Source organism: Passer domesticus, chromosome 6 (genome assembly GCF_036417665.1).
Source record: "Passer domesticus isolate bPasDom1 chromosome 6, bPasDom1.hap1, whole genome shotgun sequence".
NCBI lineage: Eukaryota > Metazoa > Chordata > Aves > Passeriformes > Passeridae > Passer > Passer domesticus.
Window position 1 is genome coordinate 49,218,120 of NC_087479.1, and position 27,976 is coordinate 49,246,095.

A 27,976-nucleotide genomic window follows, 5' to 3' on the forward strand; every position below is an offset into this window, starting at 1 on the left:
CACTCAGACTAACAGCTGCTTGAATTGATGGAAAAGGGGCAAAGAATGGAAAGGTCAGTTCTGGTGTGCTGCTCCATCCCTGCCTTTGTCACTGAAAAATATACCAGGCTTAGAAACTAAATTATCTCTGAAAAGTTATTTTCCCTCATTGATACTGTACTTTACTAGCAAGTAGGTAGGGTGTTTTTAGCACAGTTTTTGATAGTATAATTCTAAAAACTGTTACTATTGGATATAACTTGATTCTGACAAGTGTAGCTTTTAAGGCATTAGGTGACATTAGGGTAATTAATGGTAGATGGTTTTGATATTTGCTGTCTGTGGATGCATAAATAATAGGACTCAAACTCACTCCCTCCTTTCTCATTATGTAAAAATAATTCATTTTTAGAAATGTAACTCGGCTACAGTCAGTGTTGCTGTTTTCAGATGGAACTCTCATTTCACAGCCTTGCTACAACTGGGACCAACCTTAGGGACAGCTCTCGGCATCTGCTGCCTACTTTTGCATAAATCACCAAAGGACAAGCCCTAGTTCAAAGCTTCTTTTGTTTACAAAACCCTACCATACATCATATTTTTCCTAATCCAGATAAATTCACAAGACGGAAAATTCTAATGTGGCTGCATATGGCACCACATCCTGTGGATGTAAAGAGACACCTTGTCCCAACTATTCCTGACCAGGAGTGCCAAATCTAGGTGCAGAATGCAACCTATAGAATAATGTGTTACTAAGCCATGGGTGTTTCACCTTCTCTGGGATTTCTGTTTTGAATGTGAAAAAGTCAGGCAAGCGCGGGGTGGTGTTAAGACACAGTGGCACAGTAGGATTTTAATTAGTTTGGTTTGTGTTTTTATGAATATAGAAAATTGAGCATTCGAGTACCTAATTAATGAATAGCTACAGCAGTGAGGCAGCTGGTGCCAGGGAAGAACACATCTCTTACATCTTATTTTAAATTCAAATCTTTCCAGAAAGCAAGAAGTGCAGGGCAAACAGGAAGGACTCCTCAGGAGGCTTCAGGGTGACCTAGTTGTGGCCTTTCACTGCCTGAAGGGAGCCTGTGAGAAAGATGGAGAGAGACTTTTACAAGGACGAGTAGTCACAAGGGGGAAATGGCTTCAAACTAAAGAGGGCAGGATTAGATTAGATATTAGGTTAGATATTATTTACTGTGAGGGTGGTGAGGCACTGCCACAGGTTGCCCAGAGAAGCTGTGCATGCCCCATCCCTGGCAATGTTCAAGGCCAGGCTGGATGGGGCTCTGAGCAGCCTGGCTTAGTGGAAGGTGTTCCTGCCCATGGCAGGGGGTTGAAATGAGATGAAATTTAAGGTCCCTTCCAACCCAGGCCATTCTGATTCTATGAATACAAACCCAGTTCTTGCCCACCCACTAAAAATAAAACACTAAACCTCTGTCACTGTGCTGAGTTTCAGTTTAATCCAGTTAAAAACTAATCTATACAAAGTACAGAGTGGGGCTTTATTTTTTTTTTTTTACATATATTGCACCAGAGATATGAATTTGTACAACGTTAACCAAATTTTACCCCTTCATCCTCCTACCAAAATCCCAGCCAAGTACAAAACTGAATCTCTGCATCTTTGTGGTGGAACTGGTGTCTGTACAAAGTTACACTTTTGTTGTAATCACCGCCTAAATGAAAAGCAGAATACAGGCATAAGCACTTGTGCCGGTGACATTCCAGTCCCTTATTTCTCTGTGGTTGTAACTTTCCACTTTTAAAGTTACAATTTTTTACAAAGCTCTGGATGTTTGCAAGTAAATGGGATAAGGGGGACAATTGCCAACAGCAGAGTCAGGACCTCACAATCAAATGTAAGAGGCTGCACTGAAACTGAAGCTTGAGCATTACACTACAAAGTCATTGTGACATTTAATGGCATCTTAGGAGGCAGAAGTAGCCTGAAGGAATGATTTGTATGGTAGAAATGCCTTCACACCAAAAGTTTCAGTCCTTGAATCTCTACATCTGTGGCTGTATCACTTGTCCTCTGTAAAGCTTCATGTGGGATGGGGAAAACACAGTAAGATTTCCCCTTGCCTTTACCACGACATTTGAATAATTCCCTCTTTGTTTCCCTCCTCACCCTGTTACCCCTTATCAGGCTGCAACCCCAAAGCCAGGGCTGTGCCCAGAGAAAGTTCATGGAGCTGTAACTGTGTCTGGGCCCCTCTGCAGACAGATGAGGCTGTTGAAAGATATTTTAGTCTCCAGACAAAGACCAAATCAAACTGGTTTAGAATTGCATAGAAATGACAAACAGTGGACACATCGGTTTTGCAAACTAAAAATGTCATCTACTTGCATAAGGAATAAAAAGAAAATGAGAAATAAGTCAAATTGAGTGGTATAAATGAAGGAAATGCAACATGACAACAGGATAAAATAGATAAGGAAACCTAATTTGTTCTGGCACTGAGTTCTGCTGCATTGTGTGGAGAACATGAATATACCCAGGTCAGATGAAAGAAGCCTTGAGCATGGAAGGAACGTGCCTGGTTTCCATCAACCAAAGTTCTTCAAAGTGAGAAATTTCCCAAATGTCAATACAAAATGTTAGCAATTGCCCTCTGTTTTTTTGAGTTTGCCTAAAATATTTGAGTCTTATTCTGAAAGGAACATCTTTCTGTAACAGAGACGTGCTTCTGTTTCTTTGCTCAAGCCCCAGAATATCTCTTTTAATGCCATTGTCAGCAGTTAGCCACAGAACAGGAAGGAAATGTAAAGGATGCAGGCAGAGGTGTGTGTATCCGTCCAAAGCCAGCATTATACAATCAGAACAATCCATGTTTAAAAAACAAAACAAAAAAACATCCACAAAAAGCCAAGCAAACAAGGAAATCCACACAAGGTTTACACTTTAGGATAGTTTCAGTTTGAAATGAATGAGAAGCAGGGACACTGGCACACCTTTTCAGCATTATAATAAAACTGACATGAAAATCAACTTACTCTTGTAAAATCTTGGCTTGCAATACTAGGGACCTATCCTGGTTCAAGCCAAAATAATACAGTCAGGTAGCACCCCTGGCTTAGGACACTTCTTAACCTTAGACCAACTGCTGAAAGACTCATAAGAGTCAACAGTGAGACCCTTAACAAATCCCAGATTCATGTCTGAGAAGAGCTCTCTGAAGCACATGGTGCACTTTGAAAAATCTGGTTTTATTGTAGGAGGTAGGACAATTGCACAGAAAAAGACAATGAGTCTTGTTCTGTTTTGCACAATATTTCCATCAACATAAAAAGCTTACTTAATAACATGCAAAATTTTGAGATCAGCTGGCATCTGATGAAAGAAATGGGGACAAAAGTGCTGTCCCAAGGGCCAGTTGAGCTTTCAACTGCTACACAGAATTCATCTCAACAAGGAGGACGGTTCAGATCAGTACACAAGCACAGTATTCCTTTTGAAGGCTTTCAGTGAAATTCTTAGGTTTCTGTAAACATGAAAAATATTCACTGTTCCACATAATTCTTTGCTGTGTTTAAATTTTAGAAAGTGCAAATTTTCTGTGGTTAAGAAATTTCATTTTTATTTGGTCTCAAAGAAGAAAGAGTTTGGTAGTGCTGGAAATAGGCCTTTATCTATGGTCTTTGTTTCCCCATCTTTTGCTTTTCAGCATTTCTGGAAAGAGTTTCTACATCAAACTAGACCTAACTTAACATCCAGGCCTGTTCCCTGTTTCCTCTCTGAGAAGATCCTGATTCATGCCTAAACACAGAATGGTAGACATCCCCCTCTTCTTTGTGAGGGGAGAATTCAACACCTCAGTCCCCTGGCCATAAAAACCTTTAGTATTAATGGTTTCCTTAATTCCCTTCTCTACTATAGCCTCTACATGATCCCCTTGTGTTTCCTACCAATGCATTTGAGAAAAAATTAATTTAACTTAAAAATCAAATCTGACTGATACTTCATCTGTGGCATTCCCGATGATTTTACAGTCTGAGGGAGAAAGTTCATGTTTCACTCTGATTTCCTGTCCCCCCCACCCCTCCCTCCCCAAATAATAAAGATGCTATAAAGTTGAGGCACGAGTGGTTAAGGATGAACTGGATCAGTTCTGACAGCTGGTTCCTGGATGTGTCCTGGTGGTAAAGGCTGGTCTCCTCCTGCTGGGTGCTGTGGTGCATCTGCAGCTCTGTGTTCAGCAGCTGGAAAACAAGAGGAGAACCCTTTGTAACATCTCAGTAAACTGGCCCCAAATGTGAAAATTCTCTAAATGAAAGTTTCTAGCATAGGGACACTCAAACAAAACCTTATATTTTCTGGTTTACAAGTGGAATCAAGAGTTTTCTGTGTGCCTAACAATGAACTGGGATTGAGACCCAACAGACTGCAGTATTAGTCAGTGTCACCTCTTAGATTACAAGTTGTTTCTGCTTTCTGTGAAATATTCTCACATAACACATTATTCTTTCAGAAATAAATCATGTTTTTATGAGATCTTTAATTCCAATATGGGAAGCTTGAAAAATAAATAACAACTTGCTCCTGTATGTTACTCCTCGCTGCATCAGTTCTCACAATGTTATCTCTTTGTCTATGTTTGAGTAATACTAATTTTCATAGTTTGATGAAGATTTCAGAACATGCAGCTCCCTTTCTGGATTTTTTTTTCCCCTCGAATTACTCTTAGTAGCTCCAGTGGCCTACAGATTTAAAGTACTGTCTACTTGGACATGCTTGATTCAGTGAATGAGTAGTGAGCAGTTCTGGCTAATACAAAGAATTCTCATGACACCTAATTAAATGACTTTACAGAATGATTTTACATAAAAGAATGCATGTGTTAAGAACAGTATCTGCTACAATATTGCCAGTACTGAAAGATGTATCATCTGCAATTACACACACTGGTTTTACTGAAGGTGAGGGGAAGTTAGGCTCCTGGAATGAAGGATCATAAAATGAAGTCACCTACAGGGAGTTTCAAAGCAAACGAAAGTCAGAATTAAATAGGTTCTGAAATCTCATCACTTCCCTTCACAGAACTGAGTGGGCAGAATTTCAGGGTACCCAACAAGGTAAACTGAATCACTGCACACAGCTCCTGAGGTCTGAAATCCCACTGCTGGCCCTGCAGGAGCAGTTAAGAGCTCCTAGTCTCAAAATCCTGCCTAGACAGACCTGAAGCTTGTATTTGAGATCAATGTCAAGAAGTTCTGGAGCTTCACTGATCATGTCAGCACATGAACATGGAAGCCAATAAAGCCAGCATAGTTTCAGCCTTTCTAGAGACAAGAAAAGGCTAATTTATGATGCATGGGGCAGCAGAGCCCAAAGGAAAAAAAAGCACAAAGGAACCCTGGGAAATCTGCTATGGATAAGAAGTGCTAACATATACATGACTTGTGCTGCCACCAGTGATGAAATGCAGTGATTTTTTTTATGCTACTGCCTTCTGCTGAGGGTGTTGAAGCAATTGGTCATTCACACTGCCCAAGGCTAACTTCTTGTGTCCTGCCACAGCCAGTTGCTGGTAAATTGGCCACTGAGGATTTTAAATGCTTTGATTTGCTCTGCAGCCTCAGACTGCAATGCAGCCATGGATCACAGGACCTTGTCTTTTGTATGTCCTTGTTCTTCCCTGCATGCTCTAGATCTCAATATTTCCGACTAATACAACACAATCCTCCTTTCTGCCAGCTGGATGCCTTGTGCTAGGACTCTGGTTTCTTACTATGGACTTAAAAGCAGTGAGATTTCAGGAGTACTTAGTACTTACTTCCCTCCGAAAAATAGGTTAGTGAACCTGTCTCCAGAGGTCATTAAAGCTGTATTAAGTTAATAATTTAAACAGAAAATATGGAGGTAATGACTTTTACATTGCAAATCTGATTTTCAAGTTTGTGTATCTACACAGAAAGACACATACGGGGCTGGATTTTCAGTTCTCCGCCTGGTCCTGCAGGAGGACTTCCTTGCTGTAGTTTCTTTTGTTCCATCTGTTTTACAACCTGGAGAAAAATAACATACAGCAGTTGAAAAACTTGAATTTGCCAGCTTTCTCTGATATGACATAAATGAAACCTAAACCAAATTTTGCAGTTATGTAAGGTCTTTCTTAGTGGGTATAGTGCTGAGTTGCTTTAATTCAGAACACCAGACTATGTTTTGCTGTGGTACCATTAGTTTAGAATTCAGCTGGGACTCATATGAAAAATCAAGGGCAGTCTCCAGAGCTGGGAATTGTGGAGAGCCATTACACATACAAGGACAGAGGAGAGATGAAAACAGATATATGCTGTCCTCACACATGTACCTGCTGAAGCTCTTGTTTCTGAGCCTGAAGCTGATCGTGCTGCCTCTGTAGCTCTTCCTTCTGTTTCTGAAGTTCTTCTGCCTTCTTTCTAAGTTCATCTTCCTGCTGGGAAATGTGATTTTCGAATTCTTTCAGCTCGTCCTCGGTGAAGAGCTGCTGTTGATCTAGTGTCTGCAAGAAAATACATACAAGCATGAATACTTAGCCAGGAAAGCATGGGTGTTTTTTATTATTTTCTTACTTAAATTCTGGCACGGTTCACTAAAAAATCCTCAGAACAAAATAGTGAGACATGACACCGTGTACACTCAACAAAAGCAGCAAAATAGCCATTTCTCAGCTATTTTCTCAACAAAGCTCTACTAGGGATTTAGATGTAGGAGAAAAATATCCTCTTTCTTCCAGCTGAGCTCTTATCTTCCCTTTGAAGTGATTCATAAACAAAATGTCCATTTCCATTTGAAAAGCACGTGTGAAAAGCTCTTCCCGAATCCCCGGGGTGGCGCCAGACCTTTTCCGTTTGTGGAATTCACATCTGCATTACATTTAGGCAGCTGAATGCTACCTTCAGCTGAGGGGCTTAACGACACACATACCAAAGCAGAGCTGAAAAAAACCAAAGGTCACAGACATGCCGTTTGGTTTCCTGCTCCAAGTGCTGGTAATGGTGCTGCATGTTGTACTTGGAACACATTTTCATTACCTCCCAGCTATCTGGCTCCAAAAATTCCTTTTTCTCTGTAGCTCGCAGGAACTCTTCCAAAGTCACTAGCCGGTCCTTGTTGATGTCAACCTATTTGAAGCAAAAAATTAAGCTCAAGCTGAAGGACAGGTTTTGGAGGAGCTAATGTTTTAATTTCATCAATCAAATGTAACCATTTTCTATTTTTTATATGTCCCATTTTCAAGGGAGTGCCCACAATATTTTCTGAAAATTCCTTTCACAATCTTAAGTATCTTAACAAAAATAGAACTACAAAGTAAATCCTGACGTTTTACTTCAAAATTCACTGGCTTTATTGGAAACACTTGTCCTCACAGTCCAAACACTAATAGTGGAATGTATGATTTTTTTTTTTTTGAAGTATGTTTTGTAGCTTTCTGGTAACTACTCTGACTCACAGTTACAAAATTATCTCCACCGTTGGAGGGGGAGGTTTTGAAAAACAAAAATCCCACCCAACTGAATTGTGCTGGAATCCTTTAAGGGGAAGGGAGGAAATGCTTCCCTTTATGACTAATAGATGACCAGGCTTGCTCTGTTCCTCAAGTTTAAGGAATACAGTTGAATACAGAAATATTATGGGTGGGAAACACAGTGGTTCAAAACACCCCCTTTCCACTCCTGTGTCTCCTGAGCTGAAAACCCATCAGACCCAGTGAAGGTTTTCACTGTCACAGGTGATGGCTTGAGCTCTGAGCCCCCTTTTCAAGGGACAAAGCTGAGCTATATGAAAGAAGACATTGCTCTACTCCCTCTTCTCACACCTAAATCTCACCCATCTGCCAAGTGCCAAAGCACATTTAGAGTCTTCCTTGTTTGACACACAACTCACAAGGAATTTCTGCTGAATCTCAGTATCTGCAAACAACCAAGGCTGTAGAACAATTCCTTCCCTGGAACTCCTTAAATGAAACTAGTCAGCAGGCATTACATCAGAATACAGGGACAGGGTTTGAGAACTGTAACTTGGCACAATCCCAGCACAAGCAGCTCTCAGTGTGACAGCCACCCCTTTCTGCTGCAGTTGGACAACACTTCATGTTAGGAGAACTGTATTTTTTGAACACAGAAGGGAATCAGCCCCCACCTCATTCATTACATGTTCTCTCATTCTCAGCCTTTCTTCTTCCATTTCAACCATGTCATCCTCTTCATTCTTGGGATCATAAACTTTTTCTAACTGAAATTAAAAATTAGTACATGTTAGTTTGAAGAAAAGGCTGCTCATTCAAATGGCAGAGTGTATCTGGAAAAGTTGTGTGAGATGTTCTCTGTGTGTGCAATTTTCCTCTTTCGGCACAGTATTTAAGCAACAAGTGAGCCTTTCTTTCCTAAGAATGAAGTTTTCAGTTAATTCATGTGGTCTGTTACAATTCAGTGCTGTGGATGTCACAGTCACGTTGACCTCAGTGTGCAAAGTCTGATCCTCCATTTGATTCAAAGCAGGCAGAGGTTCCAAGTGGTTTCTGGAATGGGAGAGAGTGGCTTTTTCACCAGGGCATGCAGCTGACCCTGTAAAGGCACTCAGGGTATCACAAGACAAATTCAGTGCCAAATTTAATGGTTCACTTCTCTTCTGGGACAATGTCTTTCTGGAGAGTTCATGCTTATGTGCTTCTACTTGGCCTTCTCAGACATTTCTCAGGCTTCACTTGCCCAGCCACAGGTAATTTTAGTTTTTACACTACAAAACTATAAAACAGTGAGACACCTGTCAAAAGGGACTGCACTGTATCTTCATTGTAGTGAAGGAGATTATGGCAAATTATTGTACCAGAGTTAAATTTTCAGAAAACAAAACTAAGAGCCTGTCTATTTTATCAGATGTACATGTGCTTCAAACTAGCCAGACATAAAAGAGATTAAACTTCCACAGTGCTGTCCCTGAGCCAAGGCACACAAGTGTGACCCTTTTTCTCATCAGACTTGTTGATGAACACTGACTGAGCACAGGTGCTCAGCTTCAGAACCTTTATCAGGCTGCATCTAGGGAGAGCAGCTCTCTGCATTGCAATTTACACAGGTAATACCTCTCCTGCAGATTAGTTATAGAATCTCCAGCAAGCCTGGGGCAGAAAAATACACGAGCACTAGACTTCTAATATCTGACTCCTATTCTTCAACTACTTTATTTTGCCTGCTTTTTACACTTTTGCAGAAATATTAAGGATGCATGAAACTTGGCATGAATACTCTATTTTGTAGTCCAAACCTCCCAGATATACTTGGGAAAAACAGACATTCCTGTAACCATTTACTGATAGAAGATAAGATTCTGAGTAATGTTTTTACCTCTTTAGTAAACAGGGCTTCTAATTCTTGCTCATCCAGGAAACCATCATTATTGACATCTACAAAAAGAAGTTTCAAAAATACAAATAGAAAGTCATACATGTAATAGATCTCCAAGAGTTAAGTAAGGATCAGTGTACACATTTAACAAGAAGCTGGTTACAAAGGTTGTTTCTGCTGCTTAGGTTTTTAGCAGACATTGGCTGCAGAGTCACTTTTGGTTGGTTTGGACAAGGCTGGAGCAATCTCTCTACTTTTTAGATTAGCAAACTGAAATAGGTCACCACAGGATTGCGCAGACTGCAACTGCCAAAAAATATTGCTGAGAACAAGTTGTCCCCATTTAACCACTAAATTTGTAATTAGACTCAGGAGCAAGCACCAAGATTCTGCAGAGTAACTTTAACTGACAATATGACTCCTTAAAAACTTAAAGAATTACATATAAATATGTAAATACTATATAAACATGCAGTATTTGAGATACATGTAAAATGAATTTTCATGATAAATGTAGAGAGGAGAATACTTGATAATTAATGATCCATCTTTTATCTTACATTGTGCTCTGAATACTGTTACACTACCTCTGAAATTAAAAGAAAATATCCACTTCAAATTATTACCCAGTATTTTTGTGTAATTGCTTCAAAGTTTTCTATATACTAAGCTCTAAGGCAACAGGGGATTTCAGCTACTTCTGTTTTGGTAGGTTTTGCACAAAGAAGCTACCAAAAAATTTCACAAAGCTATCTTTCAAAATCTCCTTCTAGAAAGAAGAGATAAGATTTAGGAGCTATAACTAGATGATCATTAAGGTCCCATTAGGATGATGATTAAGGACCCAAACCATTCTATGATTCTGTTATAATACATGCTTACTATAAGTTATAAACTGAGATAAACATTTAGACTCAAACTAGAACACTTTTCTTTATCTAAATCATCACTGAGATTAGTCACATTCTGTGTACTGTTCAACCCTTTGCAGCTTAGTGCCAGGTAGGATCTACTCAGGGGCACTTTAAGATGAAGCATTTAACAATATCAGAACATAAAGTTCCTTGGTGACATCATCAGATGTAAAGCAAGGTGTTCATTGAGATGCATCCTTATCTCTGCTACTGCTTGTTGTGTCTAGCTGCCCATTCCTCAGAAATCTAAGGAGCAGGATTAGAGGGTTTTTGTTTTATCAAGGGAATATTGCAATTTCTGAAGAGCCTTGGCCCTTCTATGACCACTCCAAAGATTAGGGGCATCTGGTAGTTATCTGCAGAGATGATGAGAGCAGGTTTTGCCCCTACACAAATCTCTGGGGATTTATTCCCAGTACCTACTGTGCAAGCAAAGTTCAGATATGGACAGCCCTCTAAGTACCCATACTTCCCTAAGGAATCCCTCCTGGGTTTTGCCTGTATGTTTTTAGGAGTAGTTCAACAAATCTCTGAATGTTTTTAAACTCCATTTAAAACATGGCACAAAATTTACAAACAGTAACAAATATTTTCTCCTCTGTACTATTCAGATTCATCCAAGTTGCTTGAGGTATAAGACTTCATCCTAACATATGACAAACTTATCCTCAGCAGAATGTAACAAAGTCACTTCAGTTGTTCATTAGATTCAAACTAAACCTCTTACCGTGCAACTTGAAAAATGTTTTGGGGTCAAATTCATTAGGATCTAGTCCATCTGCTTCTTCCCACACCTCTTTCAGTTGATCTTTGCTTCCCTATAGATTGGTTACAAAGAAAAACTATTCAAAAGACAATTAAGTGTAATTTCCCTGCATTACCTTTGCATTGTGGTTTCTCTGAAAGGCTTGCTTTATTTGCTGATTAGTCAGTCACATGGCAAATGGAATCAGTGGCATTTTTTTTCCTTCCCTTTTGGTCAAGTCTAATACTTTCATTAGACAGAAAGGCCCAGGAAAAGAGGGAGTGTAAAGGAAATGCATATTTTGTGGAAACGAGCACCTGTAATTTTTAGTCATGGCCACACAGCCCCATCCAGAAACAACAGCTGAAGGAAGCTGAATTATTTTGCCTTTCCTAGAGCAAATGGTACTGTGATGCAGCTCCTTGCAGGCCAGGCATACCACGCAGGCATCCCTACAGTTTTGAATACTGTTCTGGCTTCTTCCTTATGAATTTCAGTGTCTGTGTAAGAACTCTGGCAGCAAATAGCACATCTGTACAGAACGAATGGGAGTTTATACAGTGGGGTTTGTCATGCTCTCAGCACGGTGCCCATGCAGTAAGAGGAGGCAAATGATGAGAACAAACCAAATACACCCTTCTGTGTATTAGCTCTTTCTCTCTGGAAAGTAAAGCTCACACTCAAGTCAAGTAAGAACAGGCTGTGGCCTTACAGGATGGTGAACTTTAGGGTGATCTCCATGTTTTTTCTTCATCTCCTCAAATTTGGATTCTTCTCTCTTCCTCTTTTCTTCATCCAGTGTTTTTAAATACTCTCTCCTCTCGTGTTCTTTCATCATCTCGTATTTCTTAAACTCTTCATGGCGAGTCTTATCATAGTTTTCCAGGTCACTTGTAGCCTAAAAATAGGGATATATGCAGACAGATGATTATGTAACATAATCTGACATTAAAACCACTGTATTGTTCAGATCCATGGGCAAGGCTGGCCATGTTGCCATTCAGGGCAGACTGGCTGGGGGCTCCTTTCACACGACAGTGATGCAGAAACATCTCTCCTCCCTTGGTCATTTTCACAGAAGTTAATTTGTAATGGTTCATCTGTTGGACAATTTTTGCAATTACATGGTGCTGTAAGAAGGCTTCAAGGTGTCCTTTCTCATCAGTGAGTAATAAATGAACTCAAGTTAATCAAGTCCTACACTAAGAGTACCATTAACTCCTTGATCATTTCAGAATAAGAACATTTGTAGCTTATCCTACAGTTTAATGACACAAGTGCCTTCATTAATAATTGGATTTTGTTTGCAGCAGCTTAATACAGATTAAATTAAAAAGCCCAACAATTAAATTGAGAGAAAGGGTATGAGAGGAGAATTTCTGACAAATTCTCAAACAGAGTTTCAAGTTGTGTCCTTTTCATACAGGCCAAAGTACTAAAGGATGTTTTGGTAGTGCTTTTCAAAGTAACATGTTTACATCTGATTCTGTCTCTCTAGTTACATTTTACTTTCAAGATTCACTGTATGTTTTAAAGAACAATTCCAAAGCTAAGACCCCCTTAAGTATCCATTACACCCTGTCAGTATCTTGGTTGAGAAATGAGAAGACAAAACAATAAAATATGTAATAAAAAAGAACTGTCCTGTTAAGGGTATGCTTCTCCAAGCCAACCAGAATTTTCCCAGAAGAGATGCTCAGAAATGTTTAAAAAAATTATAATATCTCTATAAAAAATAATTCTACAGAAAATTGAGATAATTTCTGTGTAATTTTTTTACCCTTGGAAAATTTTATCTTTCCATTTGTTTTGAAAGTATTAAAAATTGTTCAAATTCTCATGCTAGACACGCAGTGCTCACTAAAGTATATTTGAGACACTTTTCCTCCTGGGAAGTCCATTTTTCTCTAGCAGTTGAAAAAAGCCATGTCCTGCTTAGTTTAACTGCATTCCCTGAATAAACCCCACACACCTGTGACTGATACTGAATCTGCTGAACAGACACTGAATGCCATGCCCAGTATAAGCAACTTCTAATATTGTTATCCAAATTCTACTCTGCTGTGGTTTTGCAGCTTGATGTATATATAGGAGATCCCAAAATTCATATGGCTGGGCCAGGGATGATTATTTACATCATTCTGTGAGAGTCCTATATATAATTTAGAAACAGAAATCATAAAAAACCACTTGGGAACAATGCACCCCTATCTTGCCTGTATTTAATTTAAAGGCTCTCAAGAAAGTGTGGTTTATTCCCAAAGTTGCTTGTACTGGCATGTGAATGTTAAGTCTTGTTAAGGTGACATCCCAAAATTTATGGACTCTTTTGCACCATGCACACTGGGCAACAGTTTTCAAGTGTACATGGAGACAAGTGACTTTTCTCTGAAAATGAAAACTGCATGTCATTTATAAAACGTGCTATATAGGAAAGGACTTTCCTTTACAGAGGTAAAAAGCCTAATAATTAAAACTCCAACCCCCACAGCAGTTCAAATCTGGCACTCACTGCTTTGATCAGCATATCCAAGTCTTTAGGTTCAAAGGTGTCAGGATTCTGATGGTTCAGGTGCTCAAACTGCTTAAGGAGAGCCTGATGGTCTATACCAGTGTCTGGAAGAACAAGGTATACATGTAAAACATTAAAATAAATTTGAAATCCAGAACAATCAAGAAGTCTTTCATATGGGAGCTTATGCCTTGTAATACCTGAGGTTCCCTGAGAACTGGATAATTTTTTCATTGCTGGAGGAAACTACAACATTTCTAAAGTTGGTTTTCCTAGAGCAGGTTGATAAACTTTATAGAAATTTGCACTACATTCCTTCTGATGGGTCAGTGCTGCATTGCACCCAGTCATTTTACATGCACAAATTACAGCTCTGTTTCAGCAAGAGAAAGTATGACCAATTTGAGCTTTACAAAGTAAAAAAAAAAATATTTTATTCTCTTTTATATAAATGAGATAGTTGACATTGTGCTCTACCTAAGCTAACAAACTGTGTATTTTTCCTGCATGGGGACTGCCCTGGACGTTTTATAAATGACACACCTGGCCAAAGATTTATGTAGGATATGGTGTAAAATTGTATCCAATCAAATAAGCAGATAATTTAACTTCATTTGTAGAAAAAAAGATAAGTGCAGGACAGTGGAGAGTCAGATCTTGGGTCTAAAAGCTGGAAACATTTTTGCTTCCTTGTGACAGGAGTGATACCCACCAACATCAACACACAATGCACTAAAACTAAACACATTTCTACCACAGCTTCTCTAGCTGTTACCATGGTCTCTGAACACTAATGCTACTCTCTTATGCTTATGTTAAGTACAACAGGTGTGACAACCTTTTACTAGATGACTTAGCAAAGAATATTTTGTTTGAAAAAATGGAAAACACATTTTTAAATATACTGTTCTTTCACAAACTATCTGCTTTACAGTCAAAGCCGTGTTTGTATTAACACAAAACAGCAAACACTGGCCAGGGCAGATTTCAGGCATCATTCCTCCCTGGTGAGATCATAATTTCTGTTTAAAATATGTGCCTTTGTGTGTGTTTGAAACATTTTCAGAAGTGTAGTAATAGACTTAAACCAACAAACACTAAAAAAAACAGCCCCCAAACCCATTTTTCTCCATTTCTTACTTTTAGGGGAAAAGATTAATTCTATTTGACACTATTTACTTGCCAGATTACTGTATGATCTGAGATTCAACTCCTAACATTCTTCTGATATGTTGTGATCAGTCAAGGATCTTGGTGAAAATGTTTAAAAACACATCTGGATGAGGACTGAATTTATGCTGAATAGAATCTCAGGTCTAGTTGTCTGGAGTTTTTTAAACCTGATCCAGCTGAGAGGAAAGAAAAGAGCAGGGGTTCGTGTGCCTTTTTTTTTCCTTTTTGTAGATCAGACAGAAGACTAAGACACTTAATGGTGTATAGGGAAAAGATTACAAGAGCAAATAAAAGGAAATCAAACCACTCTGCCTGCTGCTATTTTAAAGCTCTTTGTGCATATTCCAAGAAGTTGTCTAGGTGTGTAGATGCAGCTGTATTTTATAGTTAATCTGGCCATACTTGTATATGATGTGAAGCACTCATGGGCAAAGCTGACTATAAACTTTGCTAAGTGTTTTTACATCTTAATACTCATCTGAATATTCTGAACTGCAATAATCTGTTTCCAAATGTAAGATCTCACATTTACACTGTAATATCTGAGGTGTTGGGGGGAATCTTTTTCTAAAGCACACTCTGTTAGTTACTAGTGATTTATGAAAGCAGAGAAGGGTGGAAGTAATCAGTCCATTAAACTTCACAATACCTAAAACAACTATGTACACACACCCAGGTATCATTAGCTGCTGTCACCTAGCTGTGAATGTCACCATGATGTCAGTGGGCTGCTTGTCTGCAACAGGAACAACATCCCCATGAAACATTTTTTGCCACATCTAAATTAGCTTAGCCTGCAAGACAGACCCTTATTCTGGGAGTATTTTATTTGATACATTATGTATTCAATTTCTTGGGATCCCCCTTGAAAACTTGCAAATATCTTTGCAACAGTAAAATACTGACAAAAAAATTCATTTTCTACCCCCGAAGGATATGAAATACTGTGTCATGTTTTTTCTCTTAACACAGTCCTACTGTTACTGGCTCTCTGTGAGTAATCTATGAACTGATGCATTACAAAAATAAGAGGTTAAAAAATAAGAGGTAGAAGTATCTGAAAAACCACTGACAAACAAGTTCAGTTATTTATAAAACAGAGATGGCTTTTCTCTTCTCTCCAGTTTCCCATAAAGACAGGTCTTTAATGGCTCCAGGCCAGCTCAGAAAGGACACTCACTCTCAGTTTAGTCATTACTGGTGACAACAAACAATGCACAACTGCTGGACTTTGACATTTCTCTAACACAATTCCATCTGTTAACTCACCTAAACAAATTCTCTACTCTTACCTTGAACAGAATCCATTTTAGCTTTAATTAACATTCTTAATCTTGCTACCTCTTGTCTTTTTAGTTCATCCAGCCGTGTTCTCACATGGTGGCTTACTAAATCAAGCTCTCTGCTTAGCTTTCCACTCTGTCAAAAAACAAAAAAGTCATGCATAAACCCTGGAAGAAAGAAGCCTTTAGGATTCCCATTAGACATAAACTGCAAGACAGCAGACTAATGGCAGTCTCTGGCAATACTGTAGCCCACACTCTAAGAATCTCAACATTTTTTCAAAGAGCAGATTCAAAATTTTTATGCCTATGGTTATAGAAACAGAGAGGAATCCTAAAAGCTTTCAGAAAAGAGAATGTCTAAGCATCTTGCTCCTCCAAAGAGCAAGACCATAAACCTTGAGGGAGTGATGCCTATATAACATTTGTGAAGAATTTCTTGATCAAATATTCTCAACTGAGTTCAAAAGAACTGTGAGAAGCCCAGGAAGTGCCTCATCCTCTCAAGGAGGGCTGTTAGGCTTGAGGGAAGGTGCAAGGCAGCAGCAGCCACTGATGTGTATTGAACCTGGAATACACTGATGTGTATTGAACCTGGAAAAGGAGAGGGATCTCCAAGGCTGACCCTAGATACAGCACAGAAGGAAAAGATGCCACAAGCTGCCAACAGCAACAAGAGGGATTAAAGGAAACACAAAAGGCAGGATCTCCTCCTTAAATCTGTCACTTTAAACTGTTTCCTACTTGTCCCTTGCTACATTTCCAGCTCCTGAAGGGGCATTGCACAACAGCCACAGGAAGAAAGAATACAACATACATGGCTCATATTATGGATTTAATTAACCTCAATGTAACTCTTTTTTTCAAACCTACCTTTATTTCTTCTATGTCAGCAGTCTGGAGTTTCTCCCTGAAATGCTTATCAGTTTCCAAGACATCTATTACTTGCCTGAGATATTCATCATAATAAAGTCCTGTATCCTTCAGAAAAAAAAAAATGAGAGGGAAATTGAGGAAAGATTACACTCACAAACAATTGTTTTGTTTAAATACAGTTATTAAACTGACACCCCAACCTTAGCAACAAAGCACTATGCTGTCTTACATATCTTTGTGTTTTCAGATTTGCATCATTGCCCTATAGCAATTTATGATCCATTGTTTCAGCAACTGACAAGGAAGAAAAGTGATTAGGAATCCTTGTAATACACAAGCATCTGTCATGCTAATACAGTGTGTGGCTTTTTTAAAACAGTGCAGTTAATCTGTTACTGTTCTATTTGAAACACTGAGCTGGGATCAGTGAGTGGAATTTCCTAAGGCACTACCCAATCACTCAAAGTTAGTCTCTGTGGGACAGTTATGTGCTTCCTCTTGTAATCTGGGAATTCCTTCCATGTGCCACCTCACCTCTAGCAGCTCATTAAAAAAAAATAAAGAGCAAATTTAAATGGAACATCCCCACAGTAGATGGCACACACACTGACATCACTGGGGAATATTAGTTTCCTTCTAAAGGAGTTTGCTATATCCAGATTACTAACAATTAGGATAAACACTTCATCTCAGAGCAGTTTCTTTATACTTACTGGATTTTCTACCTTCTCTCCTTCTACATGGCCTTCTGCTTTGACTTTTGTCTTATCTATGTCTATAGGTACAGCTTCCAAGGCCATTAGGAGACATGTCATCAGCAGAAGACACTGCTGGGGCAGGACAGATAACCTCTTCATCTGAAATGAGACCAGGTCACAAAAATTAACATACATCATGGTAACCTGCTATACTGAGGAAAATTTTTTACATTCCTACATAGATACCTGTAATAACCCACTTTCCTCACAATGTCCTGCTCTCAAGGAACACAAAAACTCCAAGAAGTAATACAGCCTTAATTTCTTAAGGCCATTCTTAGGCAAACAGATTTCCTGAGACTGGCTTCCACTTGTGTGCCAAACCTAAGTTGTAAATGGTGAGGGGTTTGTAACCTGCTGAGGTATTATCAATAACAGATGGTAACACCTATTCAGGATGTTCAGGTCTCACAAAACTAATACTGACATTCCTACCTGGATCATGCCTTCACTGAATTTAGTAGCAAATTCCTAAAGATCATTTAGGGACATTGAATCAGATCTTAGTGCAGTAATGCCAGTGAATTTTATGTTTCAACACTACAATACTTTGCCTAATTTGGAGTCAAGATCCCATCCAAAATTTATTTTCAGGAAGAATATTTTACAATCCATGTTATATCCATATTTCAGGTGGGTAGAGACTTCTGAAAAATGGTATTCACATGACCTGACATTGTTGCTGAGGCCAGGTTTTCCCCAGCCTTTCTTTAGTGTCTTAAGTGGAGCTAACTCACACATAATTTTATGAGCACTGAGCAGTTTGAGTTCTTGACCTTTGTCTCCTTCCCCTCTATCAAACTTGGTTGAAAATAATTCATTCAGAAGCTGGTAAGATGGAATAATTAGAGTGAGTGCAGGGAATCCAGCTAAAAAAAGTAATGATGGTAATCCAGCATCTGAGAGCAAGTCAGGCTCTTGAGACAATCTGGCCAGTTCAGACTGTGACACTCCACTATTTATGGATATTCTATAGGAAGTTTGAGCAAATTCCAGTGTTACATTGGTAATATAAATCACTTCCTAGGAGGTGAAAGTTGTCAGTCAAAGTCTGTCTAAAATTAGCTTAGATATGCCGAAGAAAAAGACATAATATTGAAGAAACATGCAGTCAAATAAATCAAAAGTACACCTGCTACAAGAGGAATTTCTGTACAAGTGCTTTAGCAAGTCATGCAAGGAATTCTGTCAAAAGTATTTACGTCCACCACCAACAAATCTCTTTTCAGAGGGAGGGGAGAGAGGGACAAACTAATAATGGTGTCAGTGCCAGTTTTCCTGACTTCATGATCTGGTACTTGACAGAGATGCATTGCTTTTGCTTGGGTTAAGCTGCCCTTTACTATGGCAATAAATGTTGATAATGGTAGACATTTAATATTAAGCATTGTTGACACCCTTTATTCCCCCTTATTCAATGCTAGGAAAATACAAGCACTAATATCCAAAAAAAAAAAAAGGCATTCAAGTTGTGTAGAGATATTATTTATTTATTTAGGAATGAGGAAATAGCTGGAGATAAAAGTATATCCACCTATCTATGTATTGTTTTATATGTCAAAGGCTCAAGAATTACAAAAAATTATGTGAATTCTTTAAAACTGTTTTTTCTTAATCACATCTTCAGCAAAAGGAGCCTAAATGGATTATGCTCTACAAATACCTGTTACTTGCATTTTTAAAAATAATTAATATCTGATCATTACCAGGTGGGATAGCAGGAGCTATTGTTGCTGCCACATTGAGCATTTGAAATTGGATGTCAGCACTACTGTCAGATTCACAAATCTGACTAGTTTTGCCTATGTTATGCCCTTAAAACAAGCAAACAAACATAAAGAAACCAGACCCAGACTGATTTGCTGGAACTGGTAAGTTAATTTCTGTATCTCTGCATAAACTGTTGGCTTGCAGGGACTTACAAAGCTGATGAGTGAAAGGGTTAGTTATTCATTACTGCTTTTAAAAATGCCAAGGTTCCAGTATGTTGGGTGTTTTTAATTACAGAATATTGTTGTATAAATGCTGTGCCTAGGTTTGTAATTTCAACAGGATTTAATCACAGGAGATGATGATAGTAACTAACAAGTAATAGGTATTCAAGTCTCCTAATCTTGATGTAGATGTCAAGACTCAGAGTAGTTCTTGGTACTACAGGTAAAACAAAAGCCCCCCTTGTTGAAGTTCTTGCAGAGTATGAATGGGCTGTCTGGTAATTTCTAAGTGAAAGGATTTAAGCATATTTCAAGTCCAGGAAATGCATGTGAAACAAAACTAATAAACCCCAAAATGCTTTTCAAGTACATAATAATTATATATATATACACTCTCAGCATTTTGCAAAACATTTTTAAAAGGTCATGTATGTTTGAAGTATTCACTTTAAAACAGTGTAGCCTCTGGAACCTGATAGATGAGTATTTTTTCCAACCAAAATATTTTCATATATACAAAATTATAGTAATAAAAATTATTTAATATTATTATACACTGCTCTAGTTATGTGTGTAAACAGTGTTTTAGAAAATCATTATGAGGCTAGGAAATGAGCATGCTGAAGCCCATCAGGTGATGGCAGGGAAGCAGAGAAAGCCAGAAACTCAGATGCTTCCCACAGGTTTGGCATTGACTCATTCTTTGCCTAGGGCAAATGCTAAAGCCAACACTTTCAACAATGACACCTGGTCTTTGATCCATTTTAAAGACATCTCTTAAAGCTCCTGACCTACAACTCCTAGTAACATGAACAATTATGGAGACAAGGACTGCCAGTTTAGGTTGAAGAGGGTCACACTTAGATTTTTCAGACTTTTTCTTGCTCCTGAGGAGCACTGACAGACAAAATGTCCATGCTGAGCTTAAACACCTGAGATGTCAGTAACCATGCTGGTCTGCCAAACCCCATGTGAGGGAGCACTCATTGCCTCCAGATTTGGGATGGGCAACTGGAGCTGTATCATCCTGAAGTACCTCTGCAGTATCAGCAGAGTTCATCTATCAAAAGGCCTAATCAAACTAAGTCCCACTGGCTCTGCTGACATTCTGTGGAATTTGTGCTCATGGGCAGTGGGGTTTTTTTAAGCTTTGTAATTACATGCTATTATACTGGATATCACATTTTGTTCTTCATATCTATTTGATGTAATAGGCTGCTCAGAAGACTTCATCAGGCAGTTTTGCTTCAGGTTGTGCACTCCATGTTTTTATTGCAGCTTTTTTGATAAAACAAGCCAAAAAATTTCACACATAATGGGAAGAATTAAAAGCAGAGGAGTCTCCAAAATGGGTAAGTAAACAATATCTCTATCATCACAGCTGACTTTGCAGACAACTACGCCTAACACAGCATTCCCCACGGTATTGAGATACCCAACTGTGATGTAACAAGTAAACTGGCAATACATTTATTAGAATAAAAAACAATTACCTAGTGAAGACAGAGTTACTGTATTTAGGTATCTACTAGTCCAAGACTATACTCACCAAAATTTCCTTAAGAAAAGCAGGTGACTAAGACATGAGTCAGCCTTTAGAGTGTGCCAGTGTCACCTGAGTCACTGGGCACCTTCTACTCTGACGTGTACAAAAAAGAGAAACCAGCCCCATTGCAAAATCTAACATTAATCACCTGCCAGAAAAACTCAGCACAATTCTCAAATTCAGCAACTGTAGGGAAGAGTGAGAAAAGGCTGGATGAGAAGAAAAGTGGGGGCTCCCCTTTTTGTTCCAAGTGAGTTCATTCCACTCTCAGCCTGCTACCAGCTGCTTTTAAGAGTTCTGGGTTTTTGAAGACCCAGTCCTGGATGCCCATCCCTTCCCAGGCATCCAGAGTGCATCCATGTCAGGACTGTGGCTTTTTTCTGCACTAGAGCCACCAAGTGAGCAATCACAGGGGGTGCTGCAGAAGAGGGGCACTGTCACTTTGCTCACTGCCATCAGCAGTATGTAATGCACAGCCATGTGGCATATTATTATTACTATTATTGTTATTGTTATTATTCCTACTTCTATAAGCTTTAATAGAAATATAAACTGTTATGGATCTGCCAGCTGACTGCTTTCTCAAAGACAGATGGGGAGAGTTAATGTTACAATTGTCATCTGGAAATTAAGAGATTTTAGTCAAAGACAGGTAGCCCACCTAGATGTGAAGGTAGCATAACTGTAATCTGCTGGTATCAGAAATCAATCTTATCTTTACAAGAGGGAAAAACAAACATTCCCACTTGTAAATAAAGAGAACTAATCATAAAAATAGTGCTCTAGAACTGATAAATACTGTAGTGTATAAGCAAAGCCAATATCCTAAGCTTTCAGGGAAAAGGAAAAATAACTTCTCCAAGTATTTCAAAAAACAGAGAGCTAAAAGTATGAGACAGTCAGCGGAAAACAGAGCCACCAATGTACTTGCATGAAGTACATTGCAGAAAAATACAACTGGAAAAGAAAAGCTGCAGGCTGCCTGCCAGCAATCCTGATCATTTGTTAATCACAAATTCCTATCAACATCAGTGAAAAAGGATTGAATACTTGAATTATAAAGAGCTACAGGCTTTGAGAGGTAACTTCAAAATGCGACTTCTAAAGTTTGTTCTAGCAACAGTAACAGAAGCTGCTAAGCACCTATACAAACCCAAAAATTACTTTTCATTAATGTAGCACCCATTGACCAGAAAACAGCATCACGCAGGTACTGGTATCTCTATCACCGTCCCAGCAAAGCACAAATATTTTTAAAGAAGTAATACCCAATGTCAAAGTTTCTAAAACTGAGATAGGCAAAACAACATATTAAAATCAGGATGCAATGTCTGCACACATAGAAGCTCAATGGATGGTTATGATGCAGGACAGCACAACACTGTAAATGTCACATCACACATTTGCACTTGCCAAACCCATGTGTACCATGATGAGCAATGAAAACATAAATCTGGACTCACATAATACACAATAAACCTACCCATTCACAGATTTCACATATGCCTGCTCTATCTGATATGGAAGTAATTAAACCTGTGTGAGACACAGTGCAGATGTGCAGGATAACAGTAATGTTCTCTACAGTCATGACTATAATGTGACTTTCTATTTTTATGTTGTACACTGGAGAAATGAACAATCTTCACAGGCAGTGCGGAATTAAAAAAAAAAAAAGCCAGGAAATAGACAAAATATACCTACTGATTTTTATTTTTCTAAGAATATTCCACCCTCAGTAGTGGAATGAGATGTAAAGTATTCTCTCATCAGTCTGCTCCAGTCACCTAACATCTTCAATCTGTTTTCACCCCTCTGAAACAGCAATATACCTGTCAATATATCACAGTTTAAATAGGAAATGTTGGAATGTTTCATTCCATTGGCTTTTTCCATTTCTTTATTTGCAAATCTATAAATTGATCCACTTACAGAACCTTAAAAAAACTACATTAAATGTTTGAAATTAGGCAGAAACAGATTATTCTTCTGCCATATTCTGTTTGGAAACACCAGTGTTAGTTCCTCTCAGTCTGTCTTGCTGCACAAACACCCTAAGCTATCATACCTTAAGCAGGGTATGGAAGTCCATGAACCAATACTTAATGCATCTTCTTCACTCTGTTTGTCCAGTGAGTTAATCTGGCATAAGCACAGCTGACATGTGGCAGAAATTTTGAGAAGCAAGTGGAAAAACCTGTTTGCACTCACTCTGTTAAGCCATAAGCCTGTGGCTGTGGTGAGGGTGTCCCTTCTCTTGGTCACCAGTCCCCCACAGTGGGTTTGCCCCTTGAAGACATGAGCAGGAAATGCCATGCAGAGGAAATGGCTAAAAGCTGCAATAGCTTTTCCCATACAAGTCAATGTTCCAAACACAGAAACACCTGCACCCTTCCCTTCCCAAGTGAAAACTGATCCTTTGAGAAGTTAATGTGCAAGCTATTAACTATTATAAGCCAGCTATTATTGCTATATAATTATATATATATAAAGTTTCATTATCCTTCAGGTATTTTTCTTTTCTCTTCTGTCAATGCTGTTCACTAACTGTATGATTCAGATGTTGCTTTTTATTCCTGGCCAACAGCCAACAGGTTTCACACTGGCCATGCTGTCCTAATCTTTTGTTAGAGCACATCCCACTCAGTTCTCTGCACCAGGAGACCTTCCTTATTTTTTTCAAGAAGCATTTTAATCTTGCATGGAAATAGTTCTTTATTAAACAGTACTGTTTAAGTACATAAAGGCAGCAGAATCCTTTTTTCTCATCCTGTTTATTTGACTTAAATTCTTTTGAGTTGTACTTGTTACCTTTTCACTGCACTTGAGCTACTTAATGCTCTTTACAACTAAAAGCTGGCTGATGGAAGAGCTGCTTTTTTCAGCTTCCCAGAAAACACAGCATGCCTCAGCTGCGCCTCGTACAACATTTACTGAAAGAACCCCCTTTTAAAAAACGCACTTCAGCTGTTTTATTAAATGAGTCATCCAATAGTAACACAAACTATGAAAGCTCGAGTGGGAAAGAGCAAAGTTATGTTCAAACCACACACAGTACAGGATAACATCATGAAGCAACACAACTGTGTCCAGATAGAAAGATGGCACAGAAGCAAATTGTATGGCTCATGCTACACATGTGCTTAGCTCAGTCCTAAGGGAAGTCTGAAGACTTTTCTTCTTGTTGCAATGCTAATGGTTCATAATTTAAAACACACATATATATATTTATAATATTACCTGCCTCCAAGGAATTTCCCTCTCCTTGCTTCAAAAAAATAAATACTTCTGTCTATAAAGCTACCTTAGTAACTGAAGAATGTTGAAATATTAGCCTTGTTTTTCAAAGCAACTTGCTTGGTATTATTAACTCTTTGCAACAAGATTGCCTCAGAAGAAGATTTATGAAGCAATAGTCAAGCAAAAACTTGTACTGAATTCAATGCACACTTTATAAAAATCTTATCAGCTTCAAAAAGGAAATTTAAAAAAAATGCTGCTACAACTATAGCTTCCTGCACTCTAATTTCAGTTCCCACACAGAACGTAATACAACAGTACACTTGGAGTCTCATTTTTCATAAATGCAAATGGTAATATTGTCAGTGCTGACGTCAACAGCAACCTCAAATGTGCTACTACACGCAAACAATGAATTAGCTGTAACTCTAACTCAAATCAAAAAGTATTTCAATTATTCTAACGATATGCGTTTTGCTCTAGTCAACAACAAGTGATGATGCTAAAGCAAGCCTTGAATGCCCCAGGAGTCCAAGGTACCTTTTCCCACCCTTTGAAAAAAAAGGGGGGAAAAATAGTTACAAATTACATAGTTACATTACTATACAAAATAGTTATCCAGAGTAAATCTAGATCTAATGATGTGGAGCCAGATTTAAAAATATTTAGGTACTTAAGGAGATTTATGTTCACAATTTGTTAATTCCCATTGATTTCTACTTGCTTAGAAACAAAAACACACATCAACATCCCATTCTACTTTTATAAAGACTAGCAGGAGAAATGCAACCATAAAAAGAGTCTACACTTCTCTTGAATTACCTACGATGAAGAATAATATTTACAACTGAATATTATTAAAATAGTTCTAATGAAATGCAGTTTCTTTTGCTCTTCCAACTGTCAAATCACACACAGATGGAAGAGCAAAGACTACTGAAAGGAACATGACTTTTGACTAATCTCATCTGGTTTGGCATTAGCACCTGGTCATGCCTTTATCTACATAAAAGCACACCCCTATGCAAAAGGCTCGTGTCTGCTACGTATCTGACAGCAACTTCAGAGGAATCTTTTCTGCTTACTGAGCAATCAGTACAGGGAGCACAATGCCTCACTAGATCAAACACCTCCACACAGGAGTTCAAGTCACAGGAAGCCCTGATAGCGGCTTCAAACTGAACAATAAATGATTTTATCTTTCTTATGTAAAGCGCATTTGTTTAGTCAGCACGGCTCTGAAACTACTGCGTCAATATTTCCACACCTCTGACAGTTAAGTCAATATATTCTACATTTTTTATTACCTGAGAGAACTCCACTTGCTCTCCACTTCCACGGCTGCAATTTTAGTTAGGTATGTCTGGCGGGAGGGGGGAGTTTCTGACAGAAAATCTTTAATTTGGTCTATATGAACAGAACGTTTACGTCAGCAGCACTACCAGTACTGCACAGCCAAGGTATGAAAACTTTGTGTTGGTATTATTAAAAAATAATTATTGTTGTTGTTGTTGCTCTGTTTTATTTGCCTAGTGGGGTTTTCTGAATACAATTTCAGACACCAAATAATGGTATCTTAAGTAGTGTGATAACAAACTTGCATCAGATGCCTTTGCATCCAATTGCTAATGTAAGTTTTAAGCAGACCCAACAGGCAATATAAATTTATAGTTTTATTTCTCCCTTTTCTTTGTTTGTCTTGGTTAGAAGTGGAATGAGATTCACATTGCTCTACATCAACACAATTTGTTTAAACCTATGTTTTTTTTTGTATAATTATATTTTTTATTCTGAAACAAAATACTGCTACCATCCTGGAGATTACAGAAGCAAGTAAAAGGGAAAATAGATGAAGAGAGTTAGGAGGCACTGTATGTAACCAGGTTAGTAATCTGTGGCCCACTGTGACTGAGCAAGATCATTGTACAGTAAATGACAGTGAGAAACATAACAGGATCTTAAGTGCTCACAGAAATGTGGGCTTCTCCTGTACACTTTCTGTGAGTTTTAAGTATAAAGGTTACAACAAATCCTGGTTTCAAGGTCTTTAAGTCCTAACCAGTCTCTACAGTAGGGATCTACCCTGTGCAGCTTTGTTTGGTCAACAGGGACAGTCACTTCAGCATTCAGAGCAGAGGTGCACTAATATTGAGTCAGCTACAGGACTTGACACTGAGAGAAAACAAAATTACAAAAAAAACACAGAACTCCACACTGAACTTGATACCATGTGGTGCACAGGCACTTCACTGTTGATACTGTGATGGTTTCATGTTGAAACTACTGGATGTTATCTTTCCATAGCAAATACTTGTAAGTCAAACAACGAAGGCTTTTTTCTCCTATGGGCTTACTAAATAATGTTGCCAAATGCAACCTCTTTTGAAAGCCTTAGCCATGTTCATTTCAGCAAAAACATTATCTCTCTGCAGCCATATCCACTTTTGGAATTATATCTGAGTGCAGCAGCCAGCCTGGCACTGCAGTACCTTCCAGAGCTCCTCCAGGGGTACCACAGCAACAGCACAGTAAGATGTGGTCAGCTCTGGGACCCCAGTCCAGAGGAGGCCACCAAGTTGATCAGAGGATGGAGCACCTCTCCTAAAAGGAAAGGCTGAGAGAATGAGGATTGCTCAGCATGGAAAAGACAAGGCTTCAGGGTGACCTAATGGCAGCTTTTCACTGCTGAAAAGCAGCCTTCAGGAAAGATGAAGAGCGACTATTTAAAAGAGCATGTAGTAACAGGGAATAGCGTCAAAATGAAAGAGAGCAGGTTTAGATTAGATATTAGGAAAAACTTCTTTCCTGTGAGGGTGGTGAGGCACTGGCACAGGTTGCCCAGAGAAGCCGTGGATGCCCCATCCCTGGCAGTGTTCAAGGCCAGGCTGGATGGGGCTCTGAGCAGCCTGGGATAGTGGAAGGTGGCAAGAAATGATCGTCAAGGTCCTTCCAACCCGAACCGCTCCTCGCCTCCAGACAGCAATGCTCGAGAGCTGTGCCCTTCCCAGTGAAACCCGCCGAGCCTCCTGCCCAAGTTTCCCCCGCGGTTGTGCAATTACGAGCCCGCTCCGCATTTCAGCCGCTGCTGCAGCCGCCGCCAGCTCTGCTTTCGTTTCTGCGGGCGCCGCTCGGCCCGCCGTCACTCCCGCACCGCCGGACGGGGGACGAGCGCCGGGGACACGGGCACACACACAGCCCACACCCGGAGCCCTTCCCGGCGCCCGCTCCGCGAGAACTTCAGCTGCGCCCCGCTCCCGCCCGCCAGCCCCGCGGTTCCACCGCCAGCCCCCGCGCCCCAGCCCGGCCGCGACCCCCGCGTCCCGCCGCCACCCTGACAGCCCCGCCGCCAGGCCTCCGCCCGCGCCGCCGCCGGGGGCACTGGGACGGGCGGCGCTACCTTCGGGTCCCGCTGCGGCACGAGAGGAGCCGCCGCTGCTCTCGGGCTGGGTGCGCGCCGCTGGCGGGTACGAGCGGGGCGCTGCGGCGGGCGCGCTGCGGCCGCGGCTCCGGCTGGGCTCGGCGCGGCTCGGTGCGACAGCCCCGCGGCGGCCCCGCGCCCGTTGCCATGGGCACAGCGCCCGCCCCCCGGCGCGCGACCATTGGCCGGCGCCGACCCGCCGCGGCCGTCGCGGAGCGCCCCGATTGGGCGGCGCGGGCCCCGCCCCGCCGTGACGCGCGCG

At 39.8% G+C, this 27,976-nt stretch overlaps 1 protein-coding gene across 1 annotated transcript; it reads right to left on the reverse strand.

Annotated features, from left to right (window-relative positions):
• Nucleotides 1-1,422: 1,422 nt before the first annotated feature.
• NUCB2 (nucleobindin 2) lies at nucleotides 1,423-27,851 on the reverse strand. Its single transcript, XM_064425363.1, has 13 exons — nucleotides 27,694-27,851; nucleotides 17,532-17,675; nucleotides 16,816-16,923; nucleotides 15,952-16,078; nucleotides 13,487-13,590; nucleotides 11,687-11,872; nucleotides 10,957-11,047; nucleotides 9,316-9,374; nucleotides 8,111-8,203; nucleotides 7,003-7,092; nucleotides 6,300-6,470; nucleotides 5,913-5,994; nucleotides 1,423-4,188 (listed from the first exon to the last, which is right to left on the reverse strand). The coding sequence occupies exons 2-13, from the start codon at nucleotides 17,673-17,675 to the stop codon at nucleotides 4,076-4,078; spliced, it is 1,368 nt and encodes a 455-aa protein (XP_064281433.1). The 5' UTR covers nucleotides 27,694-27,851; the 3' UTR covers nucleotides 1,423-4,075.
• Between the last annotated feature and the right edge of the window lie 125 nt (nucleotides 27,852-27,976).

What these genes read in the sequence shown, in the direction of transcription:
- NUCB2 (XM_064425363.1), bottom strand. Translation starts at nt 17,675, where the DNA reads ATGAAGAGGTTATCTGTCCTGCCCCAGCAGTGTCTTCTGCTGATGACA. An exon ending in CTGACATAGAAGAAATAAAG is followed by an intron (nt 16,079 to 16,815) that starts GTAGGTTTGAAA and finishes GTTTTTTGACAG; the next exon opens with AGTGGAAAGCTAAGCAGAGA. An exon ending in ACCCTAAAGTTCACCATCCT is followed by an intron (nt 11,048 to 11,686) that starts GTAAGGCCACAG and finishes ACCAATCTATAG; the next exon opens with GGAAGCAAAGATCAACTGAA.